Source organism: Chelonoidis abingdonii, chromosome 10 (assembly GCF_003597395.2).
Source record: "Chelonoidis abingdonii isolate Lonesome George chromosome 10, CheloAbing_2.0, whole genome shotgun sequence".
NCBI lineage: Eukaryota > Metazoa > Chordata > Testudines > Testudinidae > Chelonoidis > Chelonoidis abingdonii.
The window spans coordinates 14,496,244-14,512,784 of NC_133778.1; the positions used below are offsets into that span (position 1 = coordinate 14,496,244).

The window sequence follows — 16,541 nt, forward strand, 5'->3', positions numbered from 1 at the left end:
TTGTCATTAAGGACGTAAACCAAGCCTGGTTGACTAGCTGGCCCTTGTTGGAGCCTGCTTTTCTGGATGCCGGGGTAGAATGGCAGTACTATCACTGAGCAGGGATTGCAACAGCACTACAGCTGGCCAGACGAGCTGGGGGAACTGCACGTGGTTTTGTTAATTAATGTTTCCATTTTTCAGAGTCTTAAACAAAATTTGATTTTTTGAAAACTTTACGCTAGTTCTATAGTTGGTTGAAAATGGACTTCTCTCCACTATCTTTTCTTTGGAGGGGGGTGGAGAGAAGAGGGAGACTTGGAATTTTCTTTACCAGCTCCACCCTTACAGTTAAAGGGACATTTTGTCAAGGTGAAGCTTATCTTTTTCATTTTGTCTTATGTCTGTTTTTAAATTGTGTTTTCATCTGTATTTTTGTTGTTATTTTTTACACACACGCCACTGTACGCTACCTGAATAGGGCTAGCATGTGACAGAGAAAAAAGACTTAGCAGAGGAGCAGATTTCAATTGTAAGCTTTCAAGGGTATATGATAGAAGGAGTCTTAAAATGATGAGAAATACCTTGGGGCAAACTTTCCATTTAAAGTTGACCAATAAACAAATCTACCAGATCCTAACAACGGCAGAAACATACGCTGAATAGCCTCGGTTATCTGGCTATGGGGGTCAGACAGCACAATTATTTTAAAATGACCAGGGGGAGGAAGGTTCAGAATTGCCTAAAGGATTTGGAAACCCAGTTCCCATTCATTTTAATTGAGAACGAGATGATCTTCTTTTTGATATGAATTTAGCGCTCACGAAATATGCAGCTTGGACCAGTCTAGAGACAAAAGTCCCTTTTTTTTAATCTGGAAATATATACATGGGATCTTAACAATATTGCATTGGTCAACCTTGCATCATATTGGTGAAGCTTGCTGATGTGATGTAGATATATTTGCCTACAAAGGGACATCTGGACACCATTCTTTCAAACTGTGATGTACAATTGTAGGGGGAATTAAACCCCAAATTGTAACAGATCCAAAACCATGTTTCTTTATTGTAATTGTCCCTTGCTGCATCAGTTTTGTGGCAGAGCAGAAATTCAGATTAATTCTGCACTGCCATCTAATGGCATCTGGAGGACCAAGCACTGGAAATTGGTTACTTCCGAAAGGCAAGCAGAGAAAAGAAAATGGGGTATTCAAGCAGCAATGGTTAGGTCAAACCTTCCTACTGCCTGCCCCCTGACTGTTCAGAGCAGGCCATAGTACCCTTAAAACAGGAAAAGCTGCTTTCTACAAGAAATACTTCCATTAATCAAAAGGTGGAATGGGTTTTCAGTTTATTACTGCGCTCCTGAAGAGTTTGCTGAGTTCTAGAGTGGAAAGCTCTTAGTTTCTCCAGTGGAGAAGAATAGCAATCGCAATGCCTGTTTCTCTTTGGGTCCCTGTGCTTTAGAGTGCATTCTAGCTGTACAAAGGCTGAAGTGAGCCTCTCAGCAGAGCTTTCTCTGCAGTGGAAGACACACAAGCTTCTTTTCTAGGGGGCTGCTAGCACTTGCCTAAATGAGTTCCTGACCCCAAAATGTTTATCCCCCTGAGAGGCTCTAACACTTCAAGGTGGTCAGTTTTCCAACAGCCAGTGAAAACCTGGACTATATTCTTACAGACTGTGTTCTGTGGTTTTGCTGCCATCAGGAGATCAGGTGTTTGGTTCTAGAGTAATTGGCGCACAGAATCTTGTCCCGCTGCCACATTTTCGCTTCTTCCAGAAACTGTTAGTTTTCAGCAATTAATAGATTGGTTTAGTATCTGTGGTGTCTAACTGTCAGGTACCTTTTACTACCGTCCCTTGCTGGAAAATGGCATTCTGTGTACTGTCAGGGCTGCCAGGGGTCTGGCACCTTGTGCGACACACCCACAATTGGCAGCCCCACTCCTCTTGACCATATTACCTTTGATTCCCCTGTTTACTCTGTGGTTTGGTCCCCCAGATGCTGACGGGAGCTGCTCTGCAGACTTCCTCTCCTCCTCCCCTCACTACGCCAGCTGGGGGAAGCAGCTTTCAGCAACAGTACAAACACTGGCTCCAGACTATCCCTCACCCACCAGACTGCCCCAGGGAGCTCTTCACACGCTCCCCCTGCTCATGGCATACCATGTACCCACCCCCTCGCCCAGTTTCCCCAAGCACCTTCATGCAGTTATAGTCCTGCAGGCTCTGGCATCTCCCCAGGCACTCCCACTCCACCTGCCATACGTAACCCAGCCCTTCCAGGCACTCCTTCCCCACCCCACTCACCCCCAACAATCAGGAGACCACACTCCAGCTGTTTCTCCCCCATCCTCCCTGGAAATACGGTCACCAAAGGATTCTGGGCAGTGGCATGAGGCAGGGAGACCTGTTGCTGCCTGATTTTGGGGAGTGTGTATGGGAGACAGGCCCCTGCCTCCCACTCCCACCCACATTTGCCTGCACATGGTTAGGAGGCAGGGTGAGAAGTCAGTGACTTGCTCTCACGTCTGGGAAACATCCAGGGGGGAGCAGCACAACACTCGGTAGCCGTCTGTTTTGACGACCTGGACTAAATCTGTCTTGAGGCTCTCGCTTTCTAAATATCTCTAGTCACATTGAATCCAACACCAAGCAAAGATTTGTTGCTGCCAGGAGCCGAAACACGGCGCCCTCCATGATCCCAGGGGATTCTGGACAACTGGCTGTTGCTTCCTTTTAAAAAAGAATGTGCTGCCCAAGAGCAAGCGCTGACACTGTACCTTTGCTGTTCCCTCACGCGGCTGTGGCAGGGAGCCCTGCACCAGTGGTTCCTCGAGGGTGCAGTTCCTGTGCCTTGTGCCTGTCAGAGTGGCAGCAAGAGGCACTGAAAGGAGCAGCCTTGAGGAAATGCAGCACCCATACTGTCATTTTGAAAGTGACAGCATTTTCCAGGCCGCTGACCCCAGGGATGGAAAAAAAATACTACTTTCCTCTTTGCCTCAACTTAATGCTCTGACAGGGAAGAACTTGTGACCTTGTTGGAAGAGTGGCGAGAGGCAAAAATGGAGGCTCATTTGCATCTTGAGCGATTGGGTCACAAAGCGAAGTTGTCAAACTTTGTTAACACTTGCAGGAGCATCACCAACTTCAGCATCCTAATCATCTGAAGGATGATGCGAGGACTTTTCAAACTATGTTGGACTCCTTGTTCTGTGTTGCCAGTGTGTTTAAAGTCCGGTGCAGTCAGGCAATCCATACTCTCACTCCTGTGGTAGGTGACTGCACTGAAAGAAGCCTGTGGTGCTTGCACTTGGACTGACCCTGTGATTATAATTAGTTAACCCAGCCTAGATGGATGAAGAGCAACTGGCTGTTTCTTCTGCACCCCACAGAGGCTTGGTATTTCATAATCACCCCTTTCCCACTTCACTGTGCACTGTTGCCTAAGTGATTCACATTCCTTCCCCCAGCCCCCTCGCCTTCCTTCCTCATTCAGGAGATGACCCCAGCTGTTTTGGAACAGCACGAGAGCTTTTGGGTTTTCACAGTCAAGGCTTTTAAACGTAAGGGGTGGCATGTTCAAAAATGGTCAGCCATGGCTCAGCTCTTCTGATCAGCTGATGCTGATCACTTCTGCAAGTGCCTCGTGGCACAGAAGCTGAATTTCTAACAGCACCGCTATGGCTTGTGATGGGGGAGCTGGGAATGGAAGAGATGTTTTCCTTGCTTTAAAGGGTCATCCCGCCTTACCCACACAGTTATCAACTTAGGTTTGACTATCAACGTTATTACCTGGATTCCAGTAACGCCTAGAGTCCCCAATTGACCCCTTGCACTAGGCGCTGTACGAATACATAATAACTGACGGCCCCCGCCCTGAAGAGCTGACTGTCTAAATAGACAAGACAAAGGCAGGATTATGTCCGTTTTACAGATCAGAACTGAGGCACTGAGATTTCCCAAGGTCACATAGAGTGAGCCTGTGGTGGAACTAGGATCTGCACTCAGATCTCCTGTGTTCCAGTCTAGTAGCCTTCAACTGGAGTTACAATTTGAGGGTGTTTTTGTATAGCTCATCCCTGCCAATCTACTTCCTCACCTGAATCTTTCTTTCCAGCTTGCTTCAGCTGCACAAACTTGACCCACGAGCACCTGATGAAATGCTCTATGGGCGCATGGGATACCTCTACGCACTGCTGTTCGTGAACAAGCATTTTGGAGAGGAAAAAATCCCTCAGAACTATATTCAACAGGTACCCTGTCATCTCTCCAGTAGCTCTCCAATGTAGACTGAATTAGCCTCCCGCATCCTACTCGTTTGTCCTCTGTATTTTGTCGCTTCCCACCCAGCACATCCTTGGAAGGATGAAAATAGATGCTGGTCTAGGTAACTCTGGCATGTGTGAAGACATGACAGGACACATGTGAAGGCCTCCAGTTGTTGCTGCAGGCCCCATTCTTCCAAGGGGATATTGTGCCAAATGCCCTTCCTAATCCATTAGGATTCTGTGCCTAGAGTCGAAGAAGCCCCTGTTCCTCTCCCCCATTCATAAACTAGGATTTCCACGTGCAGAATAACAAAGGTGCATAACTGTATTTTGCACTGTGATACCTGCTGCGCTGGCTACTGTCTGCCAGGCTGGAGGGAAGAGATTATAGAGCTCAAAGCTTTCGTCACTCACATCTGGTTTCTGCCTGCAGGTCTGCGATGCAGTCATGGCATCTGGGGAGAGCCTGGCCAAAAGGAGGAACTTCACAGCCAAGAGCCCGTTGATGTATGAGTGGTACCAGGAGTATTACATAGGGGCCGCCCATGGCCTGGCAGGAATTTATTACTACCTTATGCAGGTGAGAGACATCTGGAGAGAAAGGGCCTTCCCAGCAGTTTCACTTCTAATGCCCTCCAGTTAGAACTTGGGACACCTGGGGAGCTTTCTGATTGGCTGTTAGTGATGTCACACTGGTGTCAATCATGGTCAGTTGTCCATCAGATGCTCTTTTTCGTTTGATTTAAATCCTATTTTCAAAACACCTCTAAAATGCTCCAGACTCTATGTTTCTAGGGGGCTACTACACTTCTGAGGTGGCTAGTCACTTAGAGCTAGATTCATAAAGAAACTTAATTGTCATTATGCCTAACTTTTAGGTACCTAGAAAATCATGGGGATTCAGGTAGCCTGAGTTTGGCATCTTGGCTCCTTATACAATGAAGTTACAAGCTGAATCTGGAATACATGGGCTATAGAAAAGAGCAGTCAAGCATAATGCACCATACGCTTACAGGGAAAGTGTACCAGGGAAGGTACAGAGGAGGACATCAGACTGTGTAATTCCTTATCATTGGTGGCTGTACAGCACAGGTATTGATTTTCAATTTGCACATTAGCAATTTGGGAATGATATGATTCTTAGCTTAAAATGCTCATTCCAAGGGGCTCAGAGCTGCCAACTTAAGAGAGAACTCTGTCTATATAGTTTTTGGCCAATGTGGTGCAATTAGAGGAGGACATGGAGGATCCATTCCTTCTTTCAATGAGGTCAATGGTGAAGTTGCTCCCTTAGTTTTAAACTGGTTGTTACCGTTGAACCTGTTTACATGATCTGTGTACGAATGAAAATTGAGATCTTCAAATTGGGCTGGCCTTGCAGCTCACTGTGGGGCGGTGGTGCTCTCTACAGGTGACGTGATCTGCTAGGTTTTGCTGTCTGGGAATCATTCCTGATAGTCATCCTGAGTTTTTCTCTTTGCTTCATTTCATTAATCCTGATCATATCCTCTAAGCTATTCCTAACCACTTCAGATTTGTAGGATACACTTTTCCTTGTCTCTTAAAATCCAAAGGGATCCCCTTATTTTTCTCCCTGTAACAGTGTTCGCTCACTAGTGGGGGCACCCCCTTGTGGCTGGGTCTGGGAGTCAGCCCTTGTCGAGTCGAGCCCCCTACTTCCGTTGCTCACCTGCCCCGCAGCCCCTCTGACTCTCCGGGACTGGGAGGCGCTCTCTCTTTGTGACCCAGCCCTCCAGCCAGGTGACGATATAGTTTTCCCCTTCTGGTGTACCAAAGTCTCACCAGACCAATTGTCCAGATGCAACTTCCCATCCTGCACCACTTCCCATTGGCTGGTGGGAAACCTGGGCCCACCCAGCAGACAAGGTCTACACAGTCTCAGCCCTCACTGCTCCGTCGTTGGGTTTCTTCCTACTCTGCCTTCTACAGGCTTTCTTCTTCACACCTCCTCTGGGTGAACCCTTCCGTTAGGGACAGGAGCCCAGGTCTTTTGCTCTCCTCAGCCCCTGAGCCCGTGGGTTTCCCCCTACCCACCTTTCTGTGTCCAGAGAGCAACTGCAGACTCCCTCCCTGCAGCCCCTTTCTGCTGGCTTTATACCTTACCCAGCTTCTCCCCAAGCTGGGCTTCAGCAATTAGTAATTGATCAGTCAAGTCTGACTCTCCCTGGGGTGCAGCCTAAAGGTTCATTTGTCCCTTCTGAGCTGCTCTCACCCCTTCAGGGCTAGTATAGGGTGAACACCCCATCACACTCCCCTTGCTGGGCACCCTCTGGAGCCAGTCACTGTTGCTGCAGCGGAAGAGGCATTAAAGGATGACCAGGTGCACGCTCGGACCCGAGGCATTGAGCAGCCTGCCCCCAGTGTTCTCCTAGCCCGTCTGTATAGGAGGAAAGATACGAGCTGATGTTGCACAGCTGAAGAAGCTGGAAGGAATCGGTAATGCCAAATTCTCTTGTCATCTTTGAAGCATAAATTGTTTATGCGTCTAAAACTAGCATTGCCGGCTGGGGGAGGGAATTGTACAGTACTACTTTCATGGTTTAACAGCCTCTCTTGTCTGTCTGTTTCAGCCCGGCCTTGGCGTGAGCCAAGTGAAGTTGCATAACACAGTCAAACCCAGTGTGGATTATGTCTGCCAACTGAAGTTCCCATCAGGCAACTACCCCCCCTGTATTGATGATGCCAGAGACTTGCTTGTTCATTGGTGTCACGGGGCACCTGGCGTGATCTACATGCTCGCACAGGCCTATAAGGTACAGGAGGTCCTGGAAAACAGTGACAGGAGAGCTTTAAACATGGAATTTGATCTCAGAGAATCCTCTAGCGGGGAGTCTCCGTCAGAGCACGTATTATTCTAATGAAATAACTCACCAGCGCCACCATGCATGCCCACACTTACACACCAATCAAAATGCAAATTAGACTTTTAATGAATGATTTCTGAACATGTCCCAGTGTCTTGTCCCAAGTGCAGGATGCTCTCGTTGCTTATGGAGTCAGCCATGTGTTGTACTCATTCTGTGGTAGGTGACTAATGGTGACAGCTCATTGTGAGTTAAATAACGGTGATGCTGCTTCATTTATCACTTTAAAAATCTTTGACAGTAGAAGGCAAAGTCACAGTGCCATTGCTTAAGTAGGAGAGGTCACTCTCGATAGGAGCTCATTAACCAAGTAGGTAGGGGCCTGCTCCAGCCCAACGTGGATGCTAAGGGGATAATTGCAGTGAGTGGAATCTCTCTCTCATCTCCACAGGTGTTTGCTGACCAGCAGTATCTGAGTGACACGCTGCAGTGCGCGGAAGTGATCTGGCAGTGGGGTTTACTGAAGAAAGGTTATGGGCTGTGCCATGGGACAGCTGGCAACGCTTATGCCTTCCTAATGCTATACAGCCTCACTCAAAACATGAAATACTTGTACAGGGCCTGCAAGGTGAGCATCCGTATGAGCAACAGACACAGAGGAGAGACTCTTGCCACTGGGTCATGGAAAGATTGGATGCTGCCTGGGATAGCTCACCTTTTAAAAAAGTTATCTGCTAGAAAATCATAGGACCATCTTTTGTTAAGGAGAGGAACCGGTCAGGCTAGGGTGGAATGTAACTAACATTCTAGAGCCAGTTAGGATGCTTTGATTCTGCATTCTGTGTGATGGTTCTTTCCTTTGTAATCTAACTTCTAGCCTGGCACAGATGCAGCTAGCACTAACCAGTTCATTTCCTGTAGACCAGGATGGTCCTTAAACAGTCACTCTCATCACTGTCCCTGCTAGGCTGTAGTCAACAGCAGTGCCTTGCAATAGCCTGTTTTCTGTTCCATTGTCGTGATGAGATGGAGATCTGGAGGATGCTGGGGAGAGTGTCTGTATTTTTAACGTCCATGTCACGTCTCCTACAAAGTTTGGACACTTTGTTCTTCCTTCCTCAGTTTGCAGAGTGGTGTTTGAGTTATGGGGAGCATGGATGCCGGACTCCAGACACGCCCTTCTCTCTCTTTGAAGGTAATCTCTGTCCAGCCTTTTCTACGTAATATGTTCTGAATCCTGAGTCTGATCCCACACCGGTGTAAATTGAGAGTAACTGCATTAAGACCCCCTAAATCAGCGTCAGGAGAATCACACCCGCTGTTTTGACCCTCTCTGAATGAGATTTTAACAGCAGTGGATAATGGCTACAACTGGAATTCCTTGTTCTGTTGCAACCCCAGCTGGGAGAGCTGGAGGCTGGCATAAGCACCGAGTCCTCCTGCACTCAGCTCTGGTACGGTTCATAATTCTCACTGGAGTAAGTCTTTATTAGGGACAGTTTAAACCTACAGTAATTTCAGGCTGGCTAGCCAGCCAACCTCTGCACTCTATGTACTTACTATTTTGTGCAAGTCCTTTTCAGTGTCCCGCTAAAGAACAATGGAGAAATGGACAAAAAGAAGCCACAGATCTAGTCCATGATTGGGCAACAGATAGCTTTCCCAAATGCTGATACCTATGCTGCTCCATAAATCTAACCAGTTCCACAGTCACCATAAATCACAGAGCCACTCACGTCCATGGAACTAGGACATAATTTCCAACTTTCTAATCATGCGAAACCAAACACCCTTGCCCCGCCTGCCCTGAGGCCCCACCCCCACTCACTCCATCCCTACAGCTGTTGCTCTCTCTCCCCCACCCTCGCTCACTCACTCATTTTCACTGGACTAGGGCAGGGGGTTGGGGAAGCTCTTGCCGGGGGTGCGGGCTCTTGGGTGGAGCCAGGGTTGAGGGGTTTGGGGTGCAGAAGGGGGCTCCGGGCTGGGGCTGGGACTGAGGGTTTCAGCGTGTGAGAGGGGGTTCTGACTGGGGCAGGGGGTTGAGGTGTGGGAGGAGGGTTGTGATGCAGGCTCCAGGAGGGAGTTTGGGTGCGGAAGGGGGATCAGGGCTGGGGTTTGGGGCACAAGAGGGAATTTGGGGTGCCTTGGGTGGCTCCCTGGAAGCAGCAGCATGTTCCTTGACTACTAGGTGCAGGGGCAGTCAGGCGGCTCTTCGCTCTGCCTGCGTCCACAGATGCCACCTCCGCAGCACCCATTGGCCACGGTTCCCAGCTGTAGGAGCTGTGGAGCTAGTGCTCAGGGCAGGGGCAGCATGCGGAGCCCCACGGCCGTCCCCCCACCTAGGAGCTGAGGAACATGTTGCCACTTCCACGGAGCTGGGTAGCAGGGGCGGCTCCAGGCCCCAGCACACCAAGTGCATGCTTGGGATGGCATGCCACGGGGGGTACTCTGCCGGTTGCCAGGAGGGCGGCAGGCAGGGTGCCTTCGGCGGCATGCCTGCAGAAGGTCCGCTGGTCCCACGGCTCCAGTGGACCTCCCGCAGGCGTGCCTGTGGAGGGTCGGCTGGTCCCGCGGCTCCACCGAAGCCGCAAGACCAGCGGACCCTCCGCAGGCACGCCTGCGGGAGGTCCACAGGAGCCACGGGACCGGTGAGCGGCAGAGTGCCCCCCGTGGCATGACGCTGTGCTTGGGGCGGTGAAATATCTAGAGCTGCCCCTGCTGGGTAGAGAGCCTGTCAGCCCCACACTAAACAGACTTAAAGGGCCAGGTCTGCAGCGCTGACAGGAGCTGCCAGGGTCCCTTTTTGACTAGGTGTTCCAATCGAAAACCAGACACCTGGCAACTCTACTAGGACAGTTTACATCAGCTGAGGAGCTGGAGTAAAATTTTCAAAAGTATTGAAAGGCCAGATGTTTAAAGGTATTTTAATGCTTACAACTGCAAATAGGCGCCTAAGGAGATTTACTTGCATCTTATTTGCATCTTAAGCACTTGTATACCTTTAAAAATCTGGCTCTAAATGCCTACGTCACTTTGGAAAAATGGGTTTAGACTCCTGAGTCACGTAGGTGCTTTTGAAAATGGCCCCTGTTTCCCTGTCTTCCATGATTCACACTCACAGTCATTATGATTTACACCATAATAATACTGACATGCAATGAGAATCTCCCTGTTATAGGTTTGAGAAACAACAATTTTCTTTTTTTCCTTCAGGAATGGCTGGGACAATATATTTTCTTGCTGATCTCCTGGTACCAACGAAGGCCAAGTTCCCGGCATTTGAGCTGTAAAACCCTTCGTAGCAGTTCCCTGCACTCCCACTACACCCCGCATCCGTTGGACAAGGAGATGGAGCTTGCTTGAGTCTCTTTTCAAACTCATCTCTTGTAAAGTTCCGTTGTTGATGGTTCCAGTTCTTTTCCATATTTAAAATTTTTCTAGTGCTCTTCTTGCTTTGTTTAGATTTAAAAAAAACCCGTGGTTTTTGTTTATTGGTTCCTAAAAATGGGAAATGTACAGTATTTTGTTGGATATGCAAACTCAGAGCTTTGCTATTTTATGCATCTGAATTCCAGGGAGAAATTTTCTTCTATTAATGTAACTTTGTCATGAGTAACAGGGATAGAAGCTTAAAATATTGTCTTTGGAAAACAAAAGATGAAATCTTACGACTATTACCTCCTATTGGCACCTAGGTATTCTCTCGTCTAATCATGGAGGTAGGCAGTACTAACTGAGCTGTTCCTTGGGCAGTTGACTATGATGGACTGTGGAGACAGAAATTATTTCTTATGCCATCCTCTTGGCAGACTGCAACTGTCACAGCTATCACTGACATGCCAGAGTCCTCTCTTAAACCTCACATCTTTCTGCTTTATAAGCAGACTGTGTTTCACTCTTTGTGCATTTTGTCAGTGACAGGAATACATAATCCACAACCTATTGTACAGATTCACCATATTCTGCTAAATGCTACAGGAGAAAGCCTTCAGTCACTGAAAGTGTCAGTTTAAAAGAGTTAAGTTACTGCCAACTGTGATCTTTCAAGTTCAGTTTTGAAAGCTTTCTGCAGTCTTGACTTAAAATTATATATAACATTGCAGCTGTTAGCCTGGTGAACCAGGCCTGGAAACAGAAGTTGTGGAAAAAGAAACCTATTTCAGTAAGTTTTGTCAGTGTTTAATCTGTTATATTTGTAGCTTTACTGGCTTCTTAATACCTCCTACTTCTTTAATCAGCTTCCACGAACCTTAGTAACTCAGCTCACTTGTTACTACTCATTGTAGCCTGATACGTGAACAAGAATCCATTCGAAAAGTAGCTGGGAAATCTGCCCAAATTGGTATTGATCGAATACCTTGTCCAGTCAATAGATTAGATCCTCATTGGCTGTAAATTGGAATTAATCCATTGATGGAGCTTCACTCGCTTACACCTGCTGAGGATCTGTCCTAGTAAACACTTGTCCTGCTAACGAATGTGCTCTGGTAAAGGAGCACTCTCCATTCGCTGCTGGATTCCTGAACCTGCTTCTTGGCTCTTCCATTGGCTGCTGGATGCGACCTCCTATTCCTCACCTTGCCCTAGGCCTGAAGAAAGGTGGAAATGGTTTTGATATTTCAAGGCTGTTGATAGTGAGTAGCTAGAAACACTAATAGAGCCTAAAGACTGCATCTCTCTTAGAAAATCATCTCCAGCTCACTTATGTGAACTGCCTGAGCAAGCAGCGTAAACTATATTCTGCACAGACTCCTTTGCCACTGCAGGCAGTGCTTTCGTTGACTTTCTCACTAAAGGTTTCAGCATTGATTGTGTGGACAGCTAATTAGAAAAATTGGAAACACAGTGGAGCTAATTTACTGTTCGCTGGGTGTCCCAGTTAAAAGCATAAAGCTCATTTGGACTAGCTAAGACTCTCACTGCAGTGTTTCTGAGTATTTAACACTACGGTGAATAACCAAAAAAAAAAAAAAGTGACCTCCAGGAAGGAGGATTTGAGTAATTGAATAGTTCTGGAGAAGTGCTATAGATGAAGCCTACTGTAACTTAACTTGCATCTTGCCTGTAGTGACAACTGATTTGAGACCCCATCTTGGTGTTTTGAATTTCTGTTAAACAGAATTCCTATTAAAGAAAGAGTTCGTGCAGCCTGTTGCACAACGTATTCCAGCAGCATGTATGCTACTGTGCGTGGACATGTATACTTGAAAAGAGCTGGGGACATGGTGTACAACTCTTAGGTTGAAAGCTGTTTAATAAAATGCTGAAACGCACAAGTTGTAGGTCCTTTTTTCTTAATCCTGTTCACTGGTTATGCCCAATAATTGTATCTTGACAGGGCAGTGTGTGCCAGCAGCTGCTGAGACTCTACTGTGGTGGGCGCAATCAGAAAGACCCAAATGGAACCTGTTTGTAGCATGCTGCAGACATGACATGAATGCCTGCAAAGAGAAGTCCACCTGTTGCTTCACAGAAGTGTGTGAATTTGTCAGTTTTGCCAGCTAACTCCCATCACCGTGGCGCCCTGGTCACAGCCATCAAACATTGGGTTTATTGCGAGCCTCTGAATACGGCATTTCCAACACACAATTATCTCACATCTCGCTTTCCTGAAAGCCACAGCTCCTGTAGCTGAGAGAGCTCAGATTTCATTTTGAAAAGTTTCTAGCCCTCGTGGCTTGTCAAAAAGCCTGAAAACATGACTTGAGTTTGACCGAAGGGCTCAGAAAGCAAATAAAAAAGGAATCCAAAACTTATGTTGTGAATCTCACGGTTTCAACACTACTGTCCTGATTTGCTAGGGGGAGGAGAAGGTGTCTGACTCATTTTTGAACATTCGGGGTTGTCAACACTGTGACCGTAACAGCGCTGGTTTGTAGATACAGTACGCACATGGACCTGCGTACCAGTCCCCTATCACTGCCACTGGGGGCCCAACTACAGCTGACAAGAGATTTGCATGTCTGAGCTCCAACTCCTCTTTCCCCAGTTTAGTTTGGCTTGCTCCAGTAACCATAAGGCCCATAGAATATCAGCGTTGGAAGGGACCTCAGGAGGTATCTAGTCTAACCTCCTGCTCAAAGCAGGATTGCTGGTTGTTGCTTTTGCAATCTAAACTGGAGAAAACAAAAACTGAGTAGTTGGTCCTTTCTCCTTGGTGATAAATAATGTTCTGGGGCTTTGTTTTGCTTGCCTCTTATCCAGCCTGGCCTTTTCTGTCCTGTTTGTGAAGGGGGAATGGAACTGCTCTCACTCTATTGAGCATCTGCTGCCCCGCCCCCACCAAATAAAACATGGGTTTTATTTTATCCTTAAGATGACTTTCTCATTTCAGCTCTGTGTATTCTGTACTCCCTGTGGCTTTCACATAAACCCAGGCCTGAACTAGTCTTTATTCTGGCAAAACTCCCTTGTAAGCAGCATTGCTTTTTACAGACTGTGTGTGCTCTATTAAAGGGACTCCATCCATTTGAATCATCTGTTCTCATTCTAGTTTAAAGTAGTGCTTTTGCTGTCAAGCGATTAAAAAAAATTAACTGTGATTAATCGCACTGTTAATAATAGAATACCATTTATTTAAATAGGTTTGGATGTCTTCTACATTTTCAAATATACTGATTTCAATTATAACACAGAATGCAAAGTGTACAGTGCTAACTTTATATTTATTCTTGATTACAAGTATTTGCACTGTAAAAAAACAGAAATAGTATTTTTAATTCACCTAATACAAGTACTGTAGTGCAATCTCTTTATCGTGAAAGTTGAACTTACAAATGTAGAATTATGTACAAAAAAACTGCATTCGATATCAAATTTTAGAGCCTCCAAGTCCACTCAGTCCTAATTCTTGTTAAGCCACTCGCTCAGATAAACAAGTTTGTTTACATATTGCAGGAGATAATTCGCCCGCTTCTTGTTTCAATGTTCATCTGAACAGTGGAACAGGATTGTTCTCATGGCACCGAGTAGCCGGCATCACAAGATTCATATTACCCTTCATGCTTCACCCCATCCAGGGGACATGCGTCCATGCTGTGATGGGTCTGCCTACTCAAAAGAAAATCCAAAACAGTATCGGACCACCGAATGTTCAATTTTTTATTATCTGATCAGATGCACCGCACAAGGTTGATTTTCATTTTTTGGTGGTTCGAGTTTTGTAGGTTTCCACAATTGGAGTGTTGCTCTTTTTAGACTTCTGAAAGCATGCGTCCACACCTCATCCCTCTCAGATTTTTGGAAGCAGTCTTAGATTCTTTAACTTTAGCTACAAAATCTCACCCTATCTTAGAATCCCGGGACCTTCTTTTGCATTTTGTGAAATGCAGTGAAAGTGTTTCTTAAATGAACATGTTGCTGAGGTCATCATCGAGACTGGTAATATGAAATATATGGGCAGAATGCAGTAAACAGAGCAGGAGATCCTACCTTTCTCCCCAAGGAGTTCGACACAAATGTAATTAACGCTTATTTCTTTTAAACGACGCATCTCACTGCGAATGTCCCCTGGAATGTTGGCAAAGCTAATGAAGGGGGCATCCACCGAGATGTAGATCGTTTTCAAGATATCTGGCAATAGGTACCTTGCAATGCTGGCTACAAAAGTGCTTGCTATTGCATGTTCTCACTTTCGGTGACACTGTAAATAGAAGGGCAGATTATATCTCCTGTAAATGTAAACATACTTGTTTGTCTTGGTATTGGCTGAACAAGAAGTAGGACTGACTGGACTTGTAGGCTCGTTTTACATTGTTTTGTTTGGTGCAGTTAGGTAACAAAAAAAAATCTACATTTCTTCATGTAAGGCATCGCACTACAGTATTGTATGAGAGTGAACTGAAAATACTATTTGTTATCTTTTACAGTGCATATTTGTAATAAAAAAACACTTTGATTTCAACACAATACAATATACGAATAATTGAGAAAAAATCATATTTAATAAATTCAATTGGTATTCTATTGTTTAACAGGGCAATTAAATTGGATTAATCACAATTAATTTTTATCAACAATTATTTGAGTTAATCACGTGAGTAACTGCAATTAATTGACAGCCTCTTAAGTAACACGATACTGGTAACTGAAAGAAAGGAGAAAACAGACAATATTAGTTAATTTGGGCTTGTCAGTTGCACTTAGACTCATAGACTTTAAGGTCAGAAGGACCATATGAATCATCTAGTCTGACCTCCGCACAAGCAGCGCCACAGAATCCTACCCATCCCCTTCTATAACAAACTCCTAACCTATGTTTGAGTTATTGAAGTCTTCAAATTGTGGTTTGAAGACCTCAAGCTGCAGAGAGTCCACCAGCAAGTGTCTCATGGTGCACCATGGCATGGCTCATGCCCTCTTGCAGGGCCTAGGGCAAAGGGTGTAGCGGTAGCTTCAGCAGCAAGACCTGAGCAAGTTCAGTGGAGCTGTCAAGACTCTTCTAGAGATTAGCAGAAGGACAGAAAAAAAGTGTGTGTGTGTGTGTGTGCGTGTGTGTGTGTGTGTGGGCACACGCGCACACGCACGCTCTGGACAATGGGGGCTGTTTAAAATATTTTTTTCTGTTTTCTCTACAAGCTACTTGAGGAGCGTGCTGGTCAGATGCACAAACTTCGACAAGTTAGTTTACCAACAAATCAAGTGGAATGTCCCATTCAGAAAACTCAACTGGTTTTCATTTGGCCTCCATCCTAACTTAACTTGTGTTCAGCTTATATGTATGACCAGGACTGTCAACATGAAAAACGCATGTAGTATTGTTAGCCACGAACCATCCTTGGTTGTCCAATCTCCCATCAAGAGGCAACCATCACTAGCTCTTAGACTATCACTGCTGTTAGAAAGCAGCAAGCACAATCATGAAAGAGGTGAAATCAAGATAGAGGGAGCGTCTTGGGGAGGGACAGACCTCCGATTGCTGCTCATGGCCATCTAGGTTAATTTCCCATTTCTGCATTATATTAACTTTTCATAGGCACATAAATTACAATCTATATTGACAATAAGTCAGCGGTCAATGTTCTAGCACCACATGGATAAGGGTTAGAGAAACGTTTGTGAGGCCTCATACCATTATGCGGGCAAAGGTATAGCTCCTTTGATAAACTAATTTATAAACCAGCACCACAATTGTGTAATATATTTTAGGTAATGGAGCTTGACTCTCTTTGAAAACACTTAAGGCTAATATGGTCCACAGCAAACTTTGTGCCTTAAATTTTGTACAGTCATATTGATATATTTATCAATATGAATTATATATTACACACACAAAGTTTTGTTTAAAGGACATAAAGGTTACAGAGTCAAACACTCAGAAGTTAGGAAATGCCTGTGCACCCTTAATTCAGCCCCCTCTGTGTATGCATTATGAGACCGTCTCAATCACATGGTCACATACTATTTTTTCCATAGGACCCCTGCCTCAATCAGTGCACAGAATGGATGATGCTCCCGGAATA

The 16,541-nt window shown here is 45.8% G+C and overlaps 1 protein-coding gene across 2 annotated transcripts in view; it reads left to right on the forward strand.

The window, feature by feature from the left end:
* The window catches only part of LANCL1 (LanC like glutathione S-transferase 1), a 28,856-nt gene extending 16,500 nt beyond the window's left edge, over nucleotides 1-12,356 (forward strand). The window contains exons 5-10 of one of the 2 annotated variants that reach the window (XM_032765029.2): nucleotides 4,102-4,237; nucleotides 4,686-4,832; nucleotides 6,844-7,026; nucleotides 7,529-7,705; nucleotides 8,200-8,272; nucleotides 10,294-12,356. In XM_032765029.2, the coding sequence (XP_032620920.1) occupies nucleotides 4,102-4,237; nucleotides 4,686-4,832; nucleotides 6,844-7,026; nucleotides 7,529-7,705; nucleotides 8,200-8,272; nucleotides 10,294-10,370 (793 nt within the window). In that variant the 3' untranslated portion in view covers nucleotides 10,371-12,356. The remainder of the gene's footprint in view (nucleotides 1-4,101; nucleotides 4,238-4,685; nucleotides 4,833-6,843; nucleotides 7,027-7,528; nucleotides 7,706-8,199; nucleotides 8,273-10,293) is intronic. The other variant, XM_032765031.2, reaches the window with a different exon arrangement.
* The last annotated feature ends 4,185 nt before the right edge of the window (nucleotides 12,357-16,541 follow it).